Genomic DNA, 26,535 nt, shown 5'->3' on the forward strand with positions numbered 1-26,535 from the left:
ATAGATGTATGCAATCAGTTTCAAGTGAAGGAGCCCAAAATGACACCCAACTCACTTTTATCACGTACACACTCACTCACCAGAGCCCAGTCTGGAGTTGCCAATTAACTTAATGTTCCAGAAAAACCCTCACAGGCAAGGCTGCCAGATCCTGAAATATATTCCCCACCCAAAGACGGCTGAAAATGGCACAGGAAATCGGCCCGATAAATAATGCATCTTCCAATCTGATCATAATACAGTCATGTATTATTTAATTTTGGAGCCAATTCCAATCCTGTAAAAAACGGGGATGGTTGGCATCAGGAAAGGCATCCGACCGTAAAAATCATGCTGAAACCTCTAATGGAAGAGTCCAGTCAAAAAAATAGTGACCTCATATAAAAATGGGAATAACAAGGGAAGGAAAAGAAGAAGACGACAGTCACGAGCTGACCTACAGCTCCGCATGGGACTGGCCATTTTAGCTGTATGTCAGTGGCAGTTCACTGCAATTGAGGCTCTGTGTGTCACTGGTAGGGAGTGACACAAACCAATCTTGGTGGCCACACACAGGCTTCTGAAACAGTGGATTGCACCACCAGTGGGCTACAAGTGGGCTGTGGTGGGGTCACCTAAGCCAGTGTTTCTCAACCACTGGGCCATGAACAGGTTTCCTGCTGGTCGGTCACCTAAGTGATCTACAGCACTGTGTGACATGCTTCTCCATTTTTAAAGGAGCACTTTCAATTGCGTGGGGGTCTGCAATTGCTGCTTGTGGGTCATGATTAAATTTAACAAAGCAAAACTGGGGTGCCAGACCATAAAGGTTAAGAAACACCTGTGTAACAGATGGCAGCATGGGCTGAAACACAAGAATTACCCACTTAGATTGGTGGCGCAGATCAAAACAAACCTTAAAGGGCCTCCAAGAAATAGAAAACATAGAAGACCACATGGATCATTAATAATAATAATAATAATAATAAAAGAGTTATTACTGTGGCTGGTATTGGCAATTTGTAGAACATTATTACGTTATGGTTTACCTGTGGTTCTTGGCCATAAGTATGAGTCGCCTCAAATCAGTTGGCTGTACACTGGCACATAACTGTATATGAAATAACACTTAAGAGCGCTTGGGTGGAGGGGCTGTTTCGAGCACAATGGTAAATCGTGAGGTACACAGCCTTTTGCTGCCGGTACCCAGACACTGAAATGGAATTAAAATTAATAGACGTCACATTTACTCATGTTTCCGGATTTTGTCACACATGAAGTGTTCTCACAGAAGCCCTGCCTAATTGATATTTTTACCAGTGGAACAGTTTTCTAACGAGCCCACCTACACATCTGGTAACACTGCCACAAGCACAGGGAGAACATGCAAACACACCCAGAAGGTGGTAAGTTCAACCCACTGGATGATCATGCATCCTCTGTGGGCTCTCCAACCATAAAGTGTTGATATTTCACAAGGCAGTCTGTGGTGAGCTTTGTGCCTTTTTAAATCACAATAAAAAACAAACCAGTGATCCCCTGTCCATGAGGCATCGAGCACGTCTGTGGATGAGCTCTGCAAAAACCTCTGGTGTGGTTAGATCAACATTCAAGTGGGCCAAGTGATAGGTGCCGTACCGCTTTTTGAACTCTCCTTTTGCTTTGGACCATGATTCTCAGTTTCCTCTCGTGTTTTGTTTTCCTGATCATGCCATCATAATTAAAAGAGTGCGAAAAATAACAAAGTTGGCTCAAACTGAACAAGGGAAAAAATGCAAAAATAAACCTGAAAACTGCCAAAGATGCTGACAAAAGTAAAATGTAACATAAGGTGGTGCTCATATTTTCAAAGAACTGAAGTCATTTCACTTGGGGTCCAGATCTTCAGCATGTTAAATGTACATTGGTGCTGTTCGGAGTTTTATTTCTTCATAAATTAACTAGCTGTACCACACATCTCAGACTGATTGAAATCTAAATAGTCAACGTAGACGTCTTTGTTAATATTTGCAGTGCCCCATTTGTTGGAATGTACAGTATTTTGTAATGTATGTAGTAATAAAATGCTTTGCATTTGCCATTCCAACAATTGGCACAGCAAAAACATTTGAAATAATAAAATGTATTACTATAAGTAAGTGTCTGTCCGGTTGGTATCTTTGTGTCATTCCAACAGATGCATTTATGGCTACAAATGTTTGTGATGCACCATCTGTTGGAATGACAAATGTAATGTGTATTTTTCTGTTATATGCAATCATCCATCCATCCATCTTCCAACCCATTGAATCCGAACACAGGGTCACGGGGGTCTGCTGGAGCCAATCCCAGCCAACACAGGGCGCAAGGCAGGAACCAATCCCGGGCAGGGCGCCAACCCACCGCAGGACACACACACCCACACACCAAGCACACATTAGGGCCAATTTAGAATCGCCAATCCACCTAACCTGCATGTCTTTGGACTGTGGGAGAAAACCGGAATACCCGGAGGAAACCCACGCAGACACGGGGAGAACATGCAAACTCCACGCAGAGAGGACCCGGGAAGTGACCACTACACCACCGTGCTGCCCTATATGCAATCATATGTGTTGTTATTATTATTATTTTTAAGTATTATTATATGTGTAAGATGCATCCACCTGCAGAGCTGCAGCACCATACGTCACCACAGATCTATGCCAGTTGTTGTAGACCAGCAGTTTCATGGTGGATGGAACATCACTGCATGTTTAGACTAGCATTTTGGTGATAGAACTTCATAGGTTGGCACAAATCAAATAAATTGACACACCCTGACCTTAACAACACTAACCCCTAACGTTAAGCAACCCCTAATCTTAACCATTTATAGTCCACGCTAACCATATTAACCCCCTACCTAAAACTGCTGAGACAGACCTGTGGTGACATATGGCTGTAAGATACTGTTGATGCAGTTTGGAATGGGATTTGTGAAAGCAGTGTTAATTTTTGTTAGGTGCCTATTGTTGGATGGAGAAATGCAACCCATATGTTTCTGTTATATGCAATTCAGATGCATCCACCTGCAGTGCTGAAACACCATATGTCTACACCAGCAGTTTCAGGATGGAAGGGACGTAACCACACGTCTAGACCAGCAGTTCAGTGATAGAAATTTATAAGTCATCACAAATTAAACTGATTGATATGCTCTCCACACCAAACCCCTGACCGTAACCATACTAAACCCTACGTAACACTGCTGATATACTGTAGAACTGCTGGCCTAGACCTGCCATAACATATGGCTATGTGGCTCTGCAGTTGGATATCGTTGATGTAGTCATGTATGGGACTCATAAAAGCAGTGTTAATGTCTGTGGAATGACAAATACAATGACATATATACATCCAGTAGTGAAAATCTGGTAATTCTGGAACCATACCATTTTAAGGCACACGCACTGGATAACTAAATGAAATGGCGGATGAAAGGCATACGCAGCAAAGAAAGAATGCCACGGCTACTCAAAAAGTGCTTGAACATGAAACGACTGATGAAAGGCACAGGAGTCAACATGGAACAATGTCGGGCATAAGAAAACCGCGTTACATGAAATGATTTGTGTGGCATGAACCCTTTAAACGGATGTGAAGTGCGGTAAGCGTTCCTCAACAATAAGTTATTTATAGCTGAGCATTAAAGTAGACATTTGCTCAAAACAGGTCTGGTAGCTCAGCTAGTTCACAAAAATTGGTGACCCTGCTCCCTTGGATTCAATTATTAGATAAAGCAGGGATAAATAATTAACAAATAAACAGAACAAAGCTGGAACATAACCAAAAAAGGAAGAAAATGTGGCGCACGGGGCAGAGCGCCATGGTAACCCACGATGTGGTGTCTGACTGACAACCCTATGAAACTGACATCTCCCGCTTTGTAAAGTAATGAATTGGGGGGAGCAGACACCAAAAACTATAATTATGGGACCAATAGTGAATATGATATGTCTTTCGACTTGTCTTGACGTCTAGTTATACAAGACATTGAGCAATCTTTGCTGTTCTGCCGATTTTTTTGCACTCTATACCCAAAACCCCTCCTTTTTAGGCCATTTTTGGGCCATATTTTGTGCACCCTTATTATAAAAAGTAAACCAACAGGAGCCTTCAGCAAAAATTATCATAGACGGACTTGAAGTGGAGCCTGGCACATCAACTGACCCCAGGAGCTCAGCCAGCTTCAGTAAAATGGACATCAGTAATTTAGACATGAGGAGTGCCATTCTATGCTGTTTAAGGGTAGTTGATCATGAATGTGATCATATTTTTGATATTTCTTTACTGGTAGTTCTAGGCCTCCAAGATCCCCTCTCAAAAGGTTAAAAATGACAAACATCAAACATAACAATGTGGGGTGTCATTTCAGACTACATCAAGGCCACTGGTTACAAATCTGATGTTATTTTTTGATCCTCTATTAGCCCTCTATAAGAAGGTGAAAATGACATTTTTATCACAGTGGAGAATATTTAGACTTAAGCATTTAAACTGAAGCACTCTTCTTGTTTATGATGTACTTCCATCCTTGCAGTTCTTATGAAATCCCAGAATTACGGCTGTTGACGCTAATTCAGACTTTTATTGTTTTAATTTTTTCTAATCGTTTGGGAACTTATAGGATTTTAACAGCGTTCCGGTAGGCCCTCGCGGAAATGGTTTAAAGCAGCGGTTAAGGCCATTCCTGCTGAAACGCGTCACCGATCGCCGCACTTTACATATAGCGCCTTTCATAATACGAGCTCTTTCTCTCGATTACGCAAAGAGTGCGCTAAACCCGTTAGGATTTAAATCCTAGGAACAAAAAAGCATCCTCCATGTTGACAGCATCCGCATAGCAAACCGTGAAGAGGCGACCTTGAGCCCAGAGCGGTTCGGTCGTGTGCATCACGTATGTGCGAAAAGAGCAGGCAGGCATGCAGGCGCGCACACACACACCCACACACACTGAGAGTGTCACACTCGAATCTCCCGAGCACACGGAAATTGTTCGCGCGTACCCACCTGCTCGTCTTCTTCCACCCTCCCCAAAACGCGACACACCTTTGGAGCCCCCGCGCATCACGCCGCACCTGTCCGTCAGTCCGTGGCAGGTGTGCCCCCGCGGGTTTCTATTACGCACTCGTCTCATCTTTTACTTACACTGCTCAGCTTTTGTCGACATGCCGGCCGTTTGGTTTCTCTACGGGCTTTTCGCAGTTCACAATCTGTGCTTCTCCTTCTTCTGAGCAGTCGCGCAGCTCCGGTCCGCCGCTGTAGGTCGCTGCTGTCACGTTTCTCTTCGCTCTTTTCTTGTTTATCGTCGCCTCTCTTTCTTTTTTTTTTTTTCTTTTTTCTTGACGGAGCGGAGCTCATTGGCCGCGCGTCGTTAAATACGTGCGAGGGGAAATTCAGAGAGGAATGACATTTTGAACAGTGGGGGCCAACTGCTTAGCTTCGGGGTGGGCATATTTGTCCCAGTAACACGCCACGATGACACTGCGTGGTATTGATGAGGAGTGCCGGCTCACTAGCGCATCGTGGACATGGCAGCCTATCTTCGTGCTGGCAGCAGTTCAGTGCGTCTTGCGCGGAAGGTAGGGGGCAAATTAACGAAAGAGAGGCGAGCAGAGAGGCTACAGCCAATGAGTGCGTCTTAAATAAATGACGTCTTCTCGTCCCCTCCGTCCTGCTTTTCATTCCAACCGATTTCTTAAACAGAAGGTAGGGTCAAGGTCATCTTGCCATTCATTTTCAAACAAGTGCAAGTTCAATAGAATTTCCTGGCTAATTCCAGATCAAAACCGCTGTTCTCAACTATGGGTGCAAATACACAAGTGGCCCACCAGCTCCTGGGTTCAAATGTGCGCAGGGCTCTTGTTCTCCCCTGTGTCTTTGTGCCCCTGCTGTAATGCAAAGCCATTTGATCCAGGACTGGTGTCTCTTTGTGACGTTGTTGGATAAGCCTGGTGCTGTCTGTGACTATGTGATGGAAAATGCAGGTTCACAAAATGTATTGATTACCTGCCAAATCATCCCATTTATTTTCTTACTTGTTACTAATCACCAGCTTGGCCACATTAGTGAAAATGGATGAAGGAGTGGGGACACATCAGTCCCACTGGCACACTCGTTTATGTTCCCATTAATAACATCTTGTGTCAAGGTGCTAGCACAGCGTCCATCCAACAGCCACCCATAGTGACCTCTAAAGTGTCCCCACCACTTTCTGACTAGCCGTCCACCTTGTCTTACTGGCCGTATGTCAGCTCTTCCTGGACCACCACTTCTGTGTTCACAGATGGCACACAAGGCAAGCATCACCCTTATCAAACCACTGAAAACACCAGTAAGGAAACATCACATGAGGACAAGGACTGAAGGTCTGCTAACCCACTTTAATTAACCCTGCCCACATGCCTAACCTACCTGTCTCCTTCCTGCCATCTTGTAGAACTCAAGACAGCTCTGATAGGTGGCCACATTTTTAAATGCCAATTACACAATTACTTCAGAGTTCAGCCTTCTGGTGGTCCTAACATTCCTGCTTGAGCTCCACCCTCGTGACCCATTTTCTTTTGTTTTCCCTTTTATTAGGGTGACCCTATTCACTATTTAGGGTGCTCAGATGCTGCTGCACATGATGATCAAAGGGATGAGTCTGACTGCAGTTGCCTGCACCGGTGCCCCTTTTTATCACTTTAGAGTTTTGGATTCTGGATTTGTTCCTCGGCCATCACAATTACAACATCAGTATTTCTGCTTGCTTCTTCTGCCTTTTCCTTTTATTATGAATGTATTACAAGTTAATAAATGTAGGATTTCCCCTCTCCCGGTGTCATGCCCTTTTGTTTGTGCTTTCCCAGTTTAATAAACTGTCATTTCAGACCTGAGGAATCTCAACACACACAACTTCCAGGACTGGCACTTCCTGTCTTTGCCCGTTACTGTAGGTGCCCAGCTGCAGAGTGGATGGCTTTATTCTGAGGCCCCTGCATCACATAGAAAGTGTCACGCCTGCCACTGGACTCTTTTGGCTCATTTAGGTCAGAGTGTAATTCCAGCCCATAAGACCAATGAGGACGGTCTCATAACACACCGTCATCATGCAACACCCACAGTGCCAGTCACAAAACACCAATTGAATGTTACTCTGTTACACTGAGAGTCCTCTGACTCAGAGAGTGTCTTGTGATGGGCATTGTGAGTGTTACATGACCTACATCATACCTACGTGCAGGCTGCAGTTAGGCATATGTTAGCCAGCGCCCCCTGGTGGCAGACTCACCTCGCTTCAGGTCAGTTCAATTACTTACTAGTGATTTCCCACCATTGGCCGCAGTTTCTTCTTCTGCCCACCTCCTATTCCCAGCAGGACAGTAGACCTCACCGGAGGCATTAGGCTAAGCAGCCAGAGCAACAACGGAATGTAGTGGTGAAGTATTTACTGTTGAAAGGTGTCATATTGGGCGTGTGTGTGTGCGTGTGTATGTATTACAGAAAAAAATCCACTCAAACATCTGTGGACTTCACTTTATTCCTGCAATTTTACAGCTGCACTTTTCTTTTTCTGCTTTTCTTTTCCACTGAGGTGACTGTAAGGGGCTTCAGTCCAGCGGAGGACGCGTCTTGTAGTCCGGCAGGTGATATAAAATCCAACCGGCTGGGCCCAGCAGCGTTACTGTGAAGACCATAATGGTGAAGATGGACTTCTAGCAAAGAAAAGGGGGAGCGGGTTGAAAGATGGCTTGTATAGCGCCTTTCACCTCGAAATAGAATAATGAGCCAATCAGCATGCAAGATAAATGTTGATATATGAACAAGGATAAAAATTAATAATAATTAAGAATAAGAAGAAATAAAGGTTAATACTAAAAATAACAATGAATCATGATTATGTTAATTTTAATAATGAGGAATGACATTATTTGTAAAAATAATTGTAAAGCTAATAATACAAAAAAAAAATAAGGATAAAATGAATACTCAGAATAATAATAGAACATGACAAAATTAATAAGAATTCAATTTTAACTAAATGAATAAATAATAATGACAACAAAATGAACAATAGTAATAATAAATATGTAATTGTATTAACATCAAATGAGAATGAAATAAATACAAATAATAATATATAATGATAACAAAATGAATAATATATAATGACAACAAAATTAATAGTCATGAATAATGATAAAAATAATTGCAAAACTAACAATAATAAATGAGGATTAAATGAATACTACTTATAAGGATGATGACAAATAATAAATATTTAAATTGATACTAATGATAAAGATAAATGCAGACAAAATTATTTTTAACAGTGACAGTAATGAATTATGACAAATTTATTTAATAAAAATAAATGATGAAATTAATACTCATAATAATGACGACATATTGAAAAATAATAAATGGCACTTAAATTAATACTAACGTTAAATGAAGACAAAACTATTATTATTATCACTGTTATTATTAAATTACAGTGACAATAATGATGTCAAATTCAACACAAAAAATTATTAAATAAACATTATAAGGAAGATAAATTTAATAATAATAATACATATTTAAATTAATACTACAACAACTACTACTACTACTACTAATAATAATAAATGAAGACAAAACTATTATTAGTAGTATTATTCATAATTCATATTCATTATTAATATTCATATTCGTAATAATAACAGTGACAAAGATAACAAATTTAATAACAAAAATAAAAGATTAGAGGAATACTGCTACTACTAATAATAAATAATGTGATAAAATTAATAAGAACAGTGACAATAATGAATGATGAAAGTGACTTAAGTGATTAGATGAATACTATCAATAGTGATGATAAATTATATTTAAATGCATACTATACTACTATTATTAGTAATAATAAATTATGCCGCAAATAATAAAACAATAAATTCCAAGAAAAAAACAAATGATGACAACCTTGTAATAACATTAACAAAATTAAGTGACACTATTGAATTATGACGAATTTAAAAATAATGAATTAAGATGTAATAGTACTACACCTACTAAAGGTAATGATAAATTGAACCTATTTAATAATAACGAAGAAGTTAATAGCAGCAATAATAATAAATTATGACAAAATGTACAAAATAATGAAATTATGACTAAATGAATACTGGTAGCAATGAAAAAAATTCCGTAGTAGTAATAATAACAAAGTAATAACAATGACCACAAGAAATGATAACAGCATTAATAATAACAACACCGAACGCTAAAAGGACAATTTTAACAGCGATGGGTGCTATTTAAATGAGCGCGCACACTCCTACCCCTCCTCCTAATAATTAATGATCAGGGTCCTTTAATGACGGTAAACACCAGCACTGATCATGGATGTTACAGTTCCACAGCTTTTAGTGCCCATGTGTCCAGCGGCCAGGCAGCACGTGACGCGGACGTGCCGGCCACTCCCTTATTATGACGTATTGACCAGAGAGCATCCCAGAATTCAACTTGATAGCGCGGTCATGCCCATCCCGACAACCGCCGCCACAAAGTGACAACTAGTCCTAAATGGGGTTCCAGTCCCATACGGGAATGAGACGGACAGGCCCAATTATTTCCCCGATCCGGTTCATCTGTGCAACCGCGTCAGTCACCTTTAAACGTGACGGGGGTGTTAAGGCGACATCTTACTCAGGAATGATACTCATGCCGCCTCCAGTTCAATGGGGTCTGTTCACTCACATACTTCATTTTCCTTAAATTGTGGACCAAACGTACTATAAATTAATTACACCATCACACTCGTACGCCTCATTGCTCACTTGCACCCAGTTGCTTATCTGGTTCCCAAGTGTATCTGTGGGGACTTGAATTCGCATCCTGAATTAGCACCACCGAGGCCAGCTCATGATGGGACACGGTTAGGGGAGCTTGACAAAACAATACAGATTTAACAGTCTCCACCTCTCCTGGTTACAGACTCCCGACACACACCCCATTCAGCTTTTGACGAGCGGTACAAATAGATGCAAACCTGCTGCCCCGTAAAGAAACTCGTCACATTAGCACCGAAGACCAAGCACTCCAGCACCCTTCGCCTTGAGTGTGCGGTTTCACGTCACAAATCCTGCACATTCATTTCGGAGTTGCTAGGATACCGCTGTCCGGAATACGAGAAGATTACCGCAAACCGGCCGAACCCTGTTCACTTCACAATTTCGCGTGTACGTGCAGCGCACTCTCGTGCATTCACGCGCTGCTGCTCGTCTCCTATTATACACTAGTTCGTCAGTGCTCACCGCAAGGCTCTACACTCACAGTAAAGGCTGGACGGTAATAAGCTCGTGTTGCTCCACGTTATCGAGAATTGTCCAGCAGCGCCTGATTTGGAAATTGTGAGGTGCTCGTAACATTCAAGTTTCAGTGGCGGGGGTGTTACATGGAGTCCTGGCCAGTACAGCGAATATTATCAGTAACGGTTTCATAAACGCAACAGAAACAAGCAGATTAAAAGGAGTCACGTCTTGGTGACAAGAGGACCTGATAGGGGCACAAGTGTAAGTGGCGCAGAGATGAGCACAGCTGCTTCGTCATTCTAGTCGCCTCTATCCATTAGGCGACAGAAGCGTCAGCTGTCATCTGAGGAACGCCACTTAAGAAAGTTAAGGGACGCGCGCTCTGGCAAACCAACCGCAGCACCGACTTCATCCCACACATGTACAAGTCGTGGAAGTTTAGTAATACCGACTACCTCCAATGGACAACGAGCGGCGACGTCGGTCCAACCCTTCTGGGGCTCCAAACGGACATCTATGAGCACTGATCCTTCATCCCAAAATATGCGTGTCAGGTTCAATACAGTAGCTCGCTGTGTGATGGACGATGCACGGTAAATACTCCATTATGGGGATAAGCTGGTACGTAAAATGGATAAACGAACGAATACATGAATTGGCACCGAGATCTAGCGGTGGCGGGCGGGCACAGAATGTCCGTTTACCAAGATGAAGGCATGCATTGTCTGAATGATGGAGCTCCTGCGCTGCTCCCGTTTCGATCTACCTGTTTTTACGAGCTGTGCTTTAGTGATGGGCCTTTCAAAAAGCAATACGTTACCGGCCATGGACGGGATGCCGCTGTGTCTATTCCTTGTGTAAAGCATTGTTAATATTTAGGGGTTTGGGATTCTTGCCAACATTAAGGTTGGCGATCGGCACCGACGGTTTTCACAGGCGCTTTCTGAACTTTCTCTGACGTTCCACACGTCATATAATCGATTAGCCGGTCGCTGTTTTTTTTAGTCTGCTCACCCCCTAGATGTGATGAATACTCACGGCCGCTCCGATCTCATCTTTAGCTGGTTTGCTGCTGATGTTCATTAGGGACTGCAGCTCAGCTTCACTCCGTCTGGCATAACGACCCGACCGACTGAGAGTCCTCAACAAAACAGACATCGCCCGTCCTGGGTTTGCGATGCCCACTGTTACGAATGAAGAATCGGGTCGCGGGCGGGGCTTATAAATAACCATCCGGGCAGGGGGCCGGAGTTTGTGGGTGAAGGACATAGCGTGACCATGCCCCTTGTAGTAGTTCAGATGCCCCCCTTACCGCCCTGGTTTGGAGTCAGTGCTACTGGAGCCACACATTCTAGGTGACAGTAAAAGATTAATGTGTCCCACATAATTGAATGGTCCTGACAGATGGACTCCCAGCGACCAAATACTGCCACCCAAAAATCTTTATCTTATTTCAGGGCAACCATCACCACAATAGACTTTAATTAAAAAATATCATTAAAGAAAAACTATTGGAATGTTCCACAGAAACCCATCTAAAATGCACTGTTCACTATGAATGTATTCCAGAATCCTCAAATAGGGGTTTTGAAGTCCAAACCACTAGTTTAATCCACTGAACCCCCAGAGTCTAGCTGTAGACCTCCAGAGCTCTGTCCAGTTAAGGAACTACTCAAATTCCTCACATCCCATGATGCTTAGCATACTGTGCAATATGTTAAGTGATATGTCCAGTCGTTTATGTCTTTCGCCACACCTTGTGCTTTGTACTCATAAAACGTCTTTACGCTAGGGTTAAAATTAGAGTTGTGGGAGGTGTTAATAATAACAACTGTTGAGTAGGTGTGTCTTACAGAGTCTCTCAGGTAATAACTGTATACCGTGTGACATAAACGTTCAATCTGATTGGCTGAATTGCAGAGCTGTGGAGGTCTGAAGCTGGACCCATCTTAGCTCTGGGCCAATTACAAAAACTTCTCTTCTAAAGAGCTACTGGTTCAAATAAGAGTGGACCTCAGTGGAGCATTATGGACAAGGACACAGCCTACAATGGATGCTGGTCATGGGGAGACTCAAGTCTGAATTTTAGTTTAGCCAAATCTATGCAAAATAAAAACTTTATTTTGGTGAACAAGCTTCAGTCACCCTACAACCACCATAATGTTGCCTGGTCAGGCATGTCCTTATAGTTCTGACCTTGTAACCATAGGTCTCACATTGCTACACTGGCTTCCAGTTATGTTCAGAGCTGACTTTAAGTTCCTCCTTCTTTTCTATGAAGTTATTAATGGTTTAGCTCCAGCTTTACTTTTCCATCATTCCCAGGCAGACATCGCAATCTCAAAATGCGGGCCCTCCTTAATATTCCAAGTTTAAATAAATTGTTTGTAGGGGGCGGAGCCTTTAGCTATAAGGCAGCTGCATCCAGGGGGCAGTCTGTTACCTGATATTTGAAAGACAACATTAACTTTCTGGACTGTCAACTTTAATCTCGAAATTTCCAATTTAATCACGTAGTTTATTTTGTCATTAAAGTAGAACATCATAAACTTCATCTTAAAATCATTTAATTTACTAGTTTCTCAAACTACCTCAATGACTGTGAGTCGGCATTCAATCTGAACCTGAGAGTCCTGACAGCACGTTAGTCTTTATTTTCATCAGTTTATTTGTTACTTTTAACAATCAAGTCCTTAAAAATTTGGGAGTATAAAAAAGGATACATGTGAGTGTACAGAGTATAACTATTGACATATGGCGTGGTGATCTTATGTTTTATTATAAACTCAATAATGATTAATAATATGATTGACAGTCCTAGCATCATTACACTGGTTACCTGTGCTTTTTAAAACTGACTTTAAAATTCTACTTATGGTATATAAAGGCATAAGTAATCTGCTTCTTCGTATATTTTGGAGTGTGCCTGTCTCTTGCATCCCAAGTCGTAACAAATGGTGGTCAACTTACTGTTCTATGAGTCAAGCATAAAAGAAGTGATAAGATGGCCTTTTGCTGTTATTCACCAAAAATCTGCAACACTTTAACAATTGAGATGTGCCTGGCTAACAACGTGGATCGTTTAAAAAAAAAACTCCTAAAAATCCCAGCTTTTAAATTTGTCCTTTTTGTAGCTGCATTTCAGCTGTAATCATAATAAACAAGGTATGCACAGAATGATCCCACTCTTTAATTGACCTGCTATCGTTATCAATCTTTACTTTCCTCTCTTTTCTATTTTAATTTCCCTCTGGTGGCTTTTTTTTGCCACCACCACTTGATACAAATTCCTGAACAAGCTGCCTGTGATGTCTGAGTGAAAAATGAAAGCTGATACCTCAAGTTCTCATGAACCCTCATTGAACTGAATCCTCTAAGATGAAGCCTTCAAAACCAATAAGGAATGCCTTGAGGAGATTTATGTTTATCCAGAACACCTGACTCATCTTTAGACACTTAAAAATATCACTATAGATAAGTAGCTGCATCTCTATTCTTTATATGACTATCTTATGTAAGTGTGTATTATTTATTTGTCATCTTGTAGAGCACTTCGAGCTCCATACTATGTATGAGAGTGTGCTACAGAAAGAAATGTTGCTGTTGCCATATTCAGGTCTGTACACCGACTTCTAAATTGCTTTTGCATTCTTTGGAAATGGCCAACCCAGCCACAGGGGTGGCACAAACCAGTGTGTTTCTTCATGCCGGTCCCAAGCCCTGATAAATGGGGAAGGTTACATCAAGAAAGGCATCTGGTGTAAAATTTTGCCAAATCAATAACAGGGTGCTGGCGGAAATTGGGCTACTGTTGGCAGAAGGAGATGAAGACGGGGGAGACGTGTCTGGAGGCAGAAGGAGAGGAGGAAGGTAAAGAGAGTGGAACTAATGGTAGGAACTTTGAATATTGGCAGTAGTATGATTGGTAAGGGGAGAAATGATGGAGAGAAGGAAGGTTGATATATTGTGCGTGCAGGAGAATGGCCAGGTGGATCAGAGGTGGATTCAAATTGTTCTATCATGGTGTGGATAGGAGGAGAAATGGAGTAGAGGTTATTTTGAAGGACCAGTATGTCAGCAGTGTTTTGGAGGTGAAAAGAATATCAGACAGAATAATGATTATGAAGCTGGAAATTGGAGTTGTTCTGATGAATGTTGTTAGTGCATATGCCCCGCAAGTTGGATGTGCAATGGATGAGAAAGAAGATTTTTGGAGTGAGTTGGATGAAGTGATGAACAGTGTACCCAAGGGACAGGAAGTGGTGATTGGAGCAGATTTCAATGGACATGTTGGTGAAGGAAACAGAGGAGACGAGGAGGTGATGGGTAGGTATGGTGTCAAGGAGAGGAATGAAGAAGGTCAGAGGATAGTGGATTTTGCCAAAAGGATGGACATGGCTGTGGTGAATACGTATTTTAAGAAGAGGGAGGACCATAGGGTTACATACAAGAGTGGAGGAAGATGCACACAGGTAGATTACATGAAGAGTCAATCTGAAGGAGATTGAAGACTGCAAAGTGGTGGCAGAGGAAAGTGTAGTTAAGCAGCATAGGATGGTGGTCTGTAGGATGACGTTAGAGATCAAGAAGAGGAAGAGAGTGAAGGTAGAGCCAAGGATCAAATGGTGGAAGTTGAAAAAGGAAGACTACAAGGTAGAGTTTAGAGAGAAGGTGAGACAGGCACTGGGTGGTAGTGAAGAGTTACCAGGCAGCTGGGAAACTACAGCAGATGTAGTAAGGGTAACAGCAAGAAGGGTGCTTGGCGTGACATCTGGACAGAGGAAGGAGGAAAAGGAAATCTGGTGGTGGAATGAGGAAATACAGTAGAGTATATAGAGGAAGAGGTTGGTGAAGAAGAAGTGGGATAGTCAGAGAGATGCACAAAATAGACAAGAGTACAAGGAGATAAGGCACAAGGTGAAGAGGGAGGTGGCGAAGGGTAAAGAAAAGGCATATGATGACTTGTATGAGAGGTTGGACACTAAGGAGGGAGAAAAGGACCTGTACTGATTGGCTAGACAGAGGGACCGAGCTGGAAAAGATGTGCAGCAGGTTAGGGTGATAAAGGATAAAGAGTAAAATGTACTCAAAAGTGAGAAGAGTGTATTGAACAGATGGAAAGAGTACATTGAGAGGCTGATGAATGAAGAGACTGAGAGAGAGAAGAGGTTGGATGATGTGGATATAGTGAATCAGGAAATCCAATGGATTACCAAGTAGGATTAGGAATTAAGGACAGCTATGAAGAGGATGAAAAATGGAAATGCCATTGGTCCAGATGACATTCCTGTGGAAGCACAGAGGTGTTTAGGAGAGATGGCAGTGGAGTTTTTAACGAGATTGTTTAATGGAATATTGGAAAGTGAGAGGATGTCTGAGGAGTGGGGAATAAGTGTACTGATGTCAATATTTAAGAATAAGAAGGATGTGCAGAACTGTAGTAACTACAGTTAGGTGATGATTAGTGAGCAGCAGTATGGTTTCATGCCAAGAAAGAGCACCACAGATGTTTTGTTTGCTCTGAGGATGTTGATGGAGAAGTATAGAGAAGGCCAAAAGGAGTTGCATTGTGTCTTTGTGGACCCGGAGAAAGCATATGACAGACAGCATATGAGGAAGTCAGGAGTGGCAGAGAAGCATATAAGAGTTGTACTGGATATGTATGAGGGAAGTGTGACCGTGGTGAGGTCTGCGGTAGAAGTGATGGATGCATTCAAGGTGGAGGTGGGATTACATCAGGGATTGGCTCTGAGCCCTTTCTTATTTGCAATGGTGATGGACAGGTTGACAGACAAGATTAGACAGGAGTCCCTGTGGACTATGATGTTTGCTGATGACATTGTGATCTGTAGCGATTGTAGGGAGCAGGTTGAGGAGACCCTGGAGAGGTGGAGATATGCTGTGGAGAGGAGAGGAATGAAGGTCAGTAGGAACAAGACAGAATACATGTGTGTAAATGAGAGAGAGTTCAGAGTAATGGTGAGGATGCAGGGAGCAGAGTTGGCGAAGGTGGATGAGCTTGAATACTTGGCATCAACAGTACAGAGTAATGGGGATTGTGGAAGAGAGGTGAAAAAGAGAGTGTAGGCAGGGTGGAATGGGTGGAGAAGAGTGTCAGGAATGATTTGTGGCAGACGGGTATCAGCAAGAGTGAAAGGGAAGGTCTACAGGACGGTAGTGAGACCTGCTATGTTATATGGGTTGGAGACAGTGGCACTGACCAGAAAGAAGGAGACAGAGCTGGAGGTGGCAGAGTTAAAGATGCTAAGAAGGATGGATAGGATTAGAAATGAGTACATCAGAGGGTCAGCTCAAGTTGGACGGTTGGGAGACAAAATCAGAGAGGTGAGATTGTGTTAGTTTGGACATGTGCAGAGGAGAGATGCTGGGTATATTGGGAGAAGGATGTTAAAGATAGAGCTGCCAGGCAAGAGGAAAAGAGGAAGGCCTAAGAGAAGGTTTATGGATGTGGTGAGAGAGGACAAGCAGGTGATGGGTGTGACAGAACAAGATGCAGAGGACAGAAAGAAATGGAAGAAATGATCCGCTGTGGCAACCCTTAACAGGAGCAGCTGAAAGAAGAAGAATTCTTTGGAAATGGCCACAGAAGTCTTTGAGATTTGCTTCATCTCCGCAGAGCTGTCCACTGCTCTTCTTTTTAATGTGTTGCAGTTTTCTGTCATTCTGCTCATCTGGAGTTGCCATGAGCAAATAACAGCAGGCACAGAGGCAGCTTCAAAGGGAATTCAGATGGTTATCTCCTGAGGAGTGGTCTGGTCTGGTCTGTCTGGAGGATGAGCAGAAGGGAGCAACAGGCCGCAGAGGTAATCAGAGAACAAGGTGGGCAGCAGGCCCCCAAATGATCTCATTAGAGCTCTGCTTGACTTGGGTGTCTGCTTTGCAGTGAAGCTAATGACCAGGTGGTGTGTTATCTGGAGATCCTGAGCGGCTGCACAGCCATTAACTGTCATGTCTCCCCTCTCCTGGCTGGGGTTTAAATTCATGTTTGGTGTCTCTTTCATTTTTTTTATTTTTAGGATGATTATGTGCATCTTTCTTTATGTCTGGTTTTGTCTATGTATATAAGCTGCCAAGGTTATGTTCCATATGTTTTGTAGGTGGTGCTGCCCTATAAATCTGGAGGGTCTTTCACTGTTTCTCGTGGTTCGTTGTCATTCTGCCAGTTGGTGAGCTTACTTGCGTATCTTGTGATTTCTTTGAATTATTACAACTGTGATTTGCTCTGTTTTTTCACTTTGATGTTGAATTTTGTACCCAGACTGTTTGACTTGGATTTCTTTTTATTTTTTCTCTGTGCTCCACTGAGCTTCCTTGTGATTGGAATTATTTTTGTGAAAAATAAAAGAAGATTCAGCGATTGCCATTATTAGTAACTAGCAAAATACCTGCGCTTCGCAGCGGCAAAGTACTGCCTTAAAATTTTTATTAAGAAGAAAATTAAACCTTTTTAAACTGAGGGAAAATATACCAATAATTATTTGTTAAGGATCTCTTTGTATACCACATTGTGAGTTGTAATATGACCAAGCTGTGCGCTGAGCTTACTCTTGAGCATACAACGTACAGTTGGCCATGTGAACAGTAATCTTGTTTCAAATCCCACAGCTCGGATTGCTGTTGTCATAATCGGTTTGAGTTTCATGGTTTGTTTCAATTACGACAGTATTTGTAGGACTTGTGTTGAAGAGACATTTGGCATCTGTCAAGCGTTCAATAACTTCACATCCAGCTTTTGAGAGTTTAAACATTCATAAACATCAAAGTGTCCACTACTGAAATCATCACCTGTGAATCTAAGATGTTTAAGAGGCATTGGCGGTTGTCCAAAGGTGTAAAATATTTGGCCATTTCGGTACACTTGAAAGCGACAACCGAACAATTCAGCGGCAGCCATCAACTCACATGCAGATGCATAGGTGAAGGGCTTAAGCATTTCACTCTTCTAGTGCTCCTGTGTAGTATAATTATCTCCTGTACCGTCATCAGTTCACACCTTGAACCTGTCCCAGTCATTCAATACATAAGACACAATGTTCCTCCGGATATCAAGAGTGAGCCTGATATGGCCGTGCAATATGTAACAAAGAGAATGAAAAAGGTAGGTGCCATCTCCGGGCATGGAAACCACTCGGTAAGTGACAGTTCTTTGATCGATGGTGATCACCTCGATAGACATGTTAATGGGGGTACGGTTGGAATAATAAAGGAAATGGGTACCTGAACAATGTAAAGTAAGTCTAAAATACTTACACAATAACTATAATCGTAATAAATGAACAATAAAACAGCGGGGAAGCCGTGGATTAAATAAAAAGGCTGTAGTTATCAGCAGGGAGACGTGAATCCCGTGGCGAAGCAAGGAAGGGAATGTAGAGACTGGAGCGACGGACGGCCTTATATAGGCAGGTAGCCAACAACGTGGGAGGCGTTGGGATGGGGGACCCAACGCTGCCTCACACGGTGACCGAGCTGCAGGCTATGGACGTATATATTTACGTAAGTAGGATTCAGTTAGCATTGGGAACCCGCGTACCAAATTTCTTGAAGATGGGCCCATAAGTAACAAAGACCGTTGAAAAGTTCAATATGGCGGCCGACAGTGGCATCATACCACCGAAATAAGTACCAAATTTCAGCCTTCTACCTACACGTGAAGTTGGAGAATTAGTGACATTTGAAAGTTCAATATGGCAGCTGACAGTAGCGTCATACCACCGAAATAAGAACGTACATTGGTTTTGGTTAGCATAGGGAAGCCGCCTACCAAATTTCGTGAAGATGGGGCCATGAATAAGAAAGTTCAACATGGCGGACGTTGTTGACCGTTATGACCGTTATGCATAGAATTTCGAAATGAAACCTGCTTAACTTTTGTAAGTAAGCTGTAAGGAATGAGCCTGCCAAATTTCAGCCTTCTACCTACACGGGAAGTTGGAGAATTAGTGATGAGTGAGTGAGTGAGTGAGTGAGCGAGTGAGTGAGTCATTAGTATGAAGCGTTGATGATGATTATATCCCCCTCTAGCGGGCATTATTGGAAGTATTTGGGACTACGTGCGTTAGAACTATTCAGTGCTTGGGACACCCAGTTCTCGACATTACCTGCTACACTTTAGCTGCATGTACAATCGTCCGCATGACAATGTAGTACTAAAGTAGGTGAAGTCTGGAAAGAGCTACCAGGTGTGGAGCAGGTACGCATTGTCGTCTTCATTCCGGCATCCACTGCTATTATAATACCCATTACCATCCCTCCATCCATTATCCAACCCATTATATCCTAACTACAGGGTCACGGGGGTCTGCTGGAGCCAATCCCAGCCAACACAGGGCGCAAGGCAGGAAACAGCCTACCGCAGGGCACACACACACACATCAAGCTCCACTATATATCACTGGCATAAATCGAAAACATTGTTTAGGTTATTCCATGTGCTTTTAAGATATCTAGGGCCACTCAATTCAAAAGTGAAAACCACTTTTCTCCATCACGTAACATTTTTTCACAATCCACATTTTTTAGCTGTCTAACATACATTTTTTGCTTTTGAGTTATAATTGATTAAATATCAATATTTTATTTTAATGATAATTTGTTTCAATTTGGTATTATCGGATATCAAAATCTTTTAAAGCAAAAGATTTTTTAAATTAAAGTACTGTACAATAAAGTGGTGCTATTGGATAGATAGCTAGACATGAAAGGCACTAAAAGATAGATAGATAGATTTTGTAGACCTATGATCAGCAAGTTCCTAAGTCACGTGGTGCCACAGAGCGCTAATTCGCCAACGTTTATGCATCTCAATCATGGATCAAGTTACAAATCCTAACACTAAGGACCAGCTTCCCATACAAATCCGTACATCCAAGATTGAGTAATTTACATTTATGTAAAATAAGCAGAAAACCTGAAACATCACAATCACTAAAGGAGCCCGCACAACCAGCCCGCGCCACGTAACTGACGCGACTGCCCAGTTTGCCCGTTTTCCGGCACACATGCGCAAACCTATTTACAGCCACTGCGCATGTTATTTCCGTACAGATAGCGCGGAATAGCCCGAAACGTCAGCGCCACACGCACGGCTGATAGGTTGCTTCAATAGACACCGATGGGTCAAAGTTGAAACTCTGTTGTTCAACAGAAGGACCAAACATGGAGTCCATTTTTCACGAGAAAGTAAGCGAGCACTTTGCTTGTAGTCATTTTCGACAGTTTTTTTTTTCCACCTGTGAAAAAAACTATCTTTATGCAGAAAGCCGACCTCGTTTAGAAATAGGCATCGTGACCGCGTGCAGGCGGCTAAGCAAGACAGAAACTCGCCGAAAAAGTTAAAAGCAGCTGCGCCGTTCTGGCGTCACGGAAGTGTGTGAAAGTCTGCGAAGCTCGAACGCGGCTTCACGAGCAAACGTGGTCGGTGGTTCGAAACGATGAGCTTTGTCATAAACGGATGTTGGGGGCGCTCTGACTTGCCTGGCGCGATGGGCATAGCGCTGATTTACGGAGCTGTCAGCTCGCGTCGGTTCTGGGGGCTTCAAGCGTCACGTCGAGCGACTCGCAGAACTTCTCGGTTTTAACTGAAGTCTCGTGCATTGTGCTTCAAACTGAGCAAATTGTCGCGAATTTCGTATATATCGTTTATTTTTTCGTGTATTGATTTAAAAGATTTGTCCAATTAAAGTTCGCCAGAAGCCCCCAGTTTAACAGTGGTCGGGGACCCTAAGTTAGCAGCTACGGTTAAATTTGTGCTGGTGATGTGAGAGCACATTTAGGTCTAGCTGACTAATCTGTGTGAGTTAAACTGAAAGTGCATCCTTAAAGCAGACGGATTTCACAGAAGAGTCCCATTGCTTATTGTCATGGAGGTGGCCATTGATAAGTGTAGCTTAATAAAGACCTTACATTCTGTATATCAATGGAGTGAATCGTAAGAAATGCAGTGTTTATAGGTCTCTGATGACTTGCTAAACGTGTGCTCCTGTGCAGGGTCTCTTCAACTTCCATGTTGGGTTAAATGTGTGATCCCCAAGCAGCCTCTCTAAGCTGTGGATGCCCTTGTCAGTTGCACACTTCATGCTGAACCTCTTACTGCAGGGGTGTCCAGCTCCGATCCTGGAGGGCTGTAGGTTTTCCTTCCTGTTGCTTTTTTAATCTGTGACCAGTTTTTAAAGATAATTTACTACTTTTCCCTTCACTTGTTATTATAAGACTCCATCCTGTTTATTGTTACTTTTTTTTTCTTAAAATGACAGCCAAACAATAATGAGTTGTGAAGAAAGAGATCCGATGACCAGCTAAGGTGGGACCTCAAACTCCAACCAGTTTCTAAATTAGAATTCGTTTCTTGTTGTTAATTAAACCCATTATTTAATTCTATAAACTGCTGGTGCTCTCACTCTGCTACAGGGAACTTTCCAAAACTGTTGATTTTTCTTTTTTGTAAGAGCAATGTCAAAATATTTTGTGGACCACGGGGGTCAGTAACAGTCATCTATGAGGTGGGGATGATCCTTTGTTGGTCTGGTCGTAGTATGTATTGATGGGAACAAGATTAACATTCAGGTTTAGCAGAGTGCCCCTAAGCTCTGCACTATGATAAAGACTAAGTTGTAGTGTCAGAGAAGTGGAACAAAGTTTGGCACTAACATAGACCACCACCTCGTGAGAATGTTTAACAGATTTAGTATGGTGAGTCATGTTGCAAAGTTAATTCTGCATGCATGGGAGAGACTGTTACAAGACATGAAATAACACACATTTCCCATTAAAAATATGGAAACTATATTTTGTATTTATGTTTGGATTAAGTATGGCTTCACACAGAGTCAAACATTTAAGTCAATGCCACCTGAAAAAGACAATTGATGCATGGAAATTTTTATATAGCAAAATATAAGAAATCAAAGAAATACAGTTATTTAACCATATCCCTAATTAAGAAATCAGTTGGCCACTGGTTTGAAAAGTATGCATTGAAAAATGCTGCCCACTTCTTCCATGCTTTTTATTCCTTTGGAATATTGCGGAGGTATCTGTGGATGTTCTCCATATCTGATATGAGATGTCTCGCAATATGTCTTATATAGTGTCTGTGCTCTACTGTGAAGTTTGTGCAGCCACAAGGCATTCTTTACTTATTGTCCAGCTTCTGATTTGGTATTTTGGTGACTGCTGGATTAGTTTGGTTATTAGGAAAAAGTAGGCACGGAATGAATGGCGAGTATCAACTCTTCTGTATTATGTACATAATTGGGAATTGAGTTACAGCAAGGCCAGATTAAGGTCCCCACCCTAACCCCCCAACAGGTCCCAAGGTGTTGCACACAGGTATATATAAATTTATTTACACTCTGTGAACATCACATAGAAAAATAAAATAAGTCATAGGTGGTGGTCACTGGGCGGCACGGTGGCGCAGTGGTAGCGCTGCTGCCTCGCAGTTAGGGGACCCGGGTTCGCTTCTCGGGTCCTCCCTGTGTGGAGTTTGCATGTTCTCCCCGTGTCTGCGTGGGTTTCCTCCCACAATCCAAAGACATGCAGGTGAGGTGGATTGGCGTTACTAAATTGGCCCTAGTGTGTGCTTGGTGTGTTTGTGTGTGTCCTGTGGTGGGTTGGCACCCTGCCCGGGATTGGTTCCTGCCTTGTGCCCTGTGTTGGCTGGGATTGGCTCCAGCAGACCCCCGTGACCCTGTATTCGGATTCAGCGGGTTAGAAAATGGATGGATGGATGGTGGTCACTCATAAATTAGATCACCAGGGTACAGTGTATGAGTAACTGCGTACATGCATTACCACTGAAACAGGAAGGCCCCAGGGTGGATACCCAAGTCACTCTAATGGTAGCTTCTACAAACACTTACCTTAAGTCTTTCCATTCCATATAGGGAATGATTTCAGGGCTCTTTCCTATGCTGAAAGTGAATAACACTTACAAACAGTGATAGCAACAGTAATTTTGATCTGCTGTAGCTTAACAATTGCAATGGTTTTTTTTATTAAGTCTACATAAGGACATACTTTTTCCTTGTGCTTTGTCCTTTCAAACTGAGAAGAATAATCAGCAGCAAATTGTTAATGGAGAGATGGCAAGATGTTAATTGTGGGCATGATGTTGTTAATGGCCAATGAGGTAGCAAACCAAGGAACAACACAAGGCCAAAATGAGACTTCCTGCAGATTAGCTAAACTTGAGACTGATCTTAATCCACTGTTCACTGACGCAGTACTTAGACCTGAGGATCATCCGGTCTTAGTACTGGACTATGTTGTCTGGTCTTGATTTGCTGCTAGTGCGGTACACTACAACTGAGCCAGGCAGATGAACATTACCAAGACCTCCACCTTTCTTTATTTTCTGATATCGGTTAGCTGGTCATGGTGTTGGCTCGTTTTGCATCTCGTTGTTTGACTACTCATTTAGAAGAAATCAACAACAAGGGAACTGCAAAGCAATTAAAATAATGGCAAAAGTTAATTAGCAGCAAAAGCTGGTCACTAATATTAAAAAAAATGGTTAGAATCAAAACCTGCAGCCACAGTTGTCATCCAGAATCAGAGTTGGATACCCTACCTTAGTGTTTTAGCTTTTGTTGTATGTGCCATGCATGAATGGGAAAATGTTCTGAAAAACATAATAGCCTTTTAGTACTGTAGGAAAATATTTACATAAGCACATAAATTTGACAAACAAGAGGGGATGATTCATTCCATTTGTTGCTTGTTTGTTTAGCTCCTAGTGTAGCTGACCCAGTAACTCATCCAGATGCTTCTTAAAGGTTGTCAAGATTTCTCCTTCAACTCATGCTTCACTAATTTGTTCCAGAGTCTCATAATTCACTGTGTAAAGAAGTGCTTCCTGGCTTCAGTCTTAAATGCACTTCTTAATTTCCAAAAATTCAAATTCTCAGATTTCATGGTCAAATCCTAAAAAGTCAGAGTTGTGGCTGTCCAATTTAAGGGTATGTGTTGAAATTGTGTAGCCACAGTTAATACGCATTAGCTGTGAGTATCCCTGTTGATTGACTGATGAGCACTGCTGTGGTCACTGACCTGTTTAAGTCAAAATTGTTCTAATGAGTACATATATTTGAGGTAAGGAAGACAGATGTTTCAAGGTCAGAATTGTGACATGTTTCTTGTTAGTCAGCACATAGAAATCAGAATTTGAGTTTATTCTGTACACATGACCATAATGACACTGTGACTTGCAAGTCAGAACAGATAGTAGTTTGTATATGTTTAATGTGTGGACAGTCAAGTAGACAATTAGACACTTACTATCAGGATCGTGAATGAATGACGCACTCTCCAAAACATAAGGCAGGTGATTTGAATACAAAATGAGGAGGTTATCATCCCTGTAGCACAGGTATTTTTTGAGATCAGTTTTGTCATTTTGTTTTTTTGTTGTTTTCTTTTTCCAGCAAGAAGGCTCTCTTTGTGCCCAGCACTGCCTCAATAACCTCCTTCAGGGAGAGTACTTCAGCCCTGTTGAGCTGTCTGCAATTGCACAGCAGCTTGATGAAGAAGAAAGAATAAGAATGGCAGAGGGGGGCGTGACAAGTGAGGAGTACAGGACATTTTTACAGGTGATCTTTTATTGTTTTCCATGGCTGTTTTTCCATGCTGGGGTCTTTATGCAGTGGTACGTTTCTTTTTGCTAGCTACTACATAGTTCATTACAGCGTGCCTTGAAAGTGCTTGCTTGACCAGTTCTTTTCTTATATGGAGAAACAAATCCTACACTGAAATGTTGTTTCCTTTGATATTTTTTAATTTTTAAAAACACTGATGCTATAAATTAGACTTTTTAAAATTTAATTTATGTTATTTGGAAGCAAAAAATTAGAACAAAACACAACTAAAAAAAAAAACAAAAACATGAATGCATTCCAGTAAGCTCCACATTCAAAACCCACCCTAACCAAAGAACATTACAAGGTGAGCTCCCCATCCTGATATATTCAGCTCCAAGTTATTTCAGTTTGGGATAATGGGGGATTCCAAGCCTTTCCTTAGACCACTGGGTGCTAGGCAAGATTCACTTCCCAAATAACACTACATTGTAGTCTTTCTCTAATTTAGACAGCTAATTAAATAAGACTCTTGTTGTCATAGTGTGTTAGTTTTCTTGTAAGTTATTAATCTTTTCAGATATGTTTTCAAAAGTGCTAAAATTCTGAACAAATGAGTATTTTTTCATGGACTTGTGGGGATCACCTTTGATTACGTAATTATGAAGAATATGGCGAATCAAGTTTGATTTAGTTCAGACATTTTAAATGTACTGTATACTGGTTTAGATATATTTCACTGATTTTCCAAGTAATACAAGGATGTTTATCGTAATGAAAAAATCTTTTACTATATTCCCTGTTATGCAGTAACTGTATGTTATTACCTCACAGTCAAGAAGCTCGATGTGCAGGATGGAGATAATTTCATTTCATTTATTCATTTCAATTCATGATCACTTCTAAGCCTTTCTGGATATTTTCATTCTTAATACTTCATTAAGACCCTTGAGTAAGACATATACATTGTAAAGCTTTCAGGAGCAGAGATACACTATATGGCCAAAAGTTTGTGGACACCTGTCCATCACACCTACAGTATGTGAGCTTGTTGGTCATCCCATTCTAAAACCACAGGCCATAATATGGAGTAGTCTTCCCCCACGTAACAAGATATGTATAAGGTTTGTACAACATATTGGTGTGTGTCTGTGAGAATCTGTGCCCATTTAGTCAAAAGGGTATCTCAACGTTCCAACTCATTCCAAAGGTGTTCAGTACGGTTGAGGTCCAGGCTTTGTGCAGGCCACTCAAGTTCCTCCATGTATTTTTGTTACCTGGCTCTGTGCACAGGGGCACAGTCATGTTATAATAGGGAAGGGCCTTCCCCAAACTTGTGACAAAAAGTTGGAAATGCACAGTTGTCTAAAGTGTCTCTTTTTATGCTGTAGCATTAACCAAACTTTACAGTAGGCACTGTGCAGTGCAGAAAGTAGCATCCTTTTACCATCCACAAAACCCAGATTTATCCATCAGCCAGCCAGATTGTGAAGCATGGTCCATCACCCCAGACAACACATTTCAAGTTCTCCAAAATCCAGTGGGCTCTTTGCATTGCACATAAAGATCACAGCCTTGGGCACTGAAACTCCTTTCATTATGCTCCCGATTCACAGTTTCAAGAGGCAGCCTGGTTTGAGTAATGTAACAGAAGAGAG

The 26,535-nt window shown here is 41.9% G+C and overlaps 3 protein-coding genes across 6 annotated transcripts in view; 1 reads left to right on the forward strand and 2 right to left on the reverse strand.

Moving 5' to 3' along the window:
- Positions 1 to 5,619, reverse strand: part of LOC120518298 (protein unc-79 homolog) — a 240,182-nt gene extending 234,563 nt beyond the window's left edge. For all 4 annotated transcript variants that reach the window (XM_039741016.1, XM_039741014.1, XM_039741015.1 and 1 more), the window contains exon 1: positions 5,149 to 5,619. In XM_039741016.1, coding sequence (XP_039596950.1) covers positions 5,149 to 5,170 — 22 coding nt within the window. In that variant the 5' untranslated portion in view covers positions 5,171 to 5,619. The remainder of the gene's footprint in view (positions 1 to 5,148) is intronic.
- A 1,892-nt stretch (positions 5,620 to 7,511) lies between these two features.
- Positions 7,512 to 11,453, reverse strand: si:dkey-85n7.8 (COX8 domain-containing protein). The gene is made up of 2 exons (XM_039741777.1): positions 11,319 to 11,453; positions 7,512 to 7,697 (listed from the first exon to the last, which is right to left on the reverse strand). The coding sequence occupies exons 1-2, from the start codon at positions 11,436 to 11,438 to the stop codon at positions 7,593 to 7,595; spliced, it is 225 nt and encodes a 74-aa protein (XP_039597711.1). The 5' UTR covers positions 11,439 to 11,453; the 3' UTR covers positions 7,512 to 7,592.
- Positions 11,454 to 20,403: 8,950 nt separating this feature from the next.
- atxn3 (ataxin 3) overlaps positions 20,404 to 26,535 on the forward strand; it is a 34,054-nt gene continuing 27,922 nt past the window's right edge. The window contains exons 1-2 of the mRNA XM_039741436.1: positions 20,404 to 20,483; positions 24,728 to 24,892. Coding sequence (XP_039597370.1) covers positions 20,460 to 20,483; positions 24,728 to 24,892 — 189 coding nt within the window. The 5' untranslated portion in view covers positions 20,404 to 20,459. The remainder of the gene's footprint in view (positions 20,484 to 24,727; positions 24,893 to 26,535) is intronic.

Source organism: Polypterus senegalus, chromosome 18 (assembly GCF_016835505.1).
Source record: "Polypterus senegalus isolate Bchr_013 chromosome 18, ASM1683550v1, whole genome shotgun sequence".
Taxonomy (NCBI): Eukaryota; Metazoa; Chordata; class Cladistia; order Polypteriformes; family Polypteridae; genus Polypterus; species Polypterus senegalus.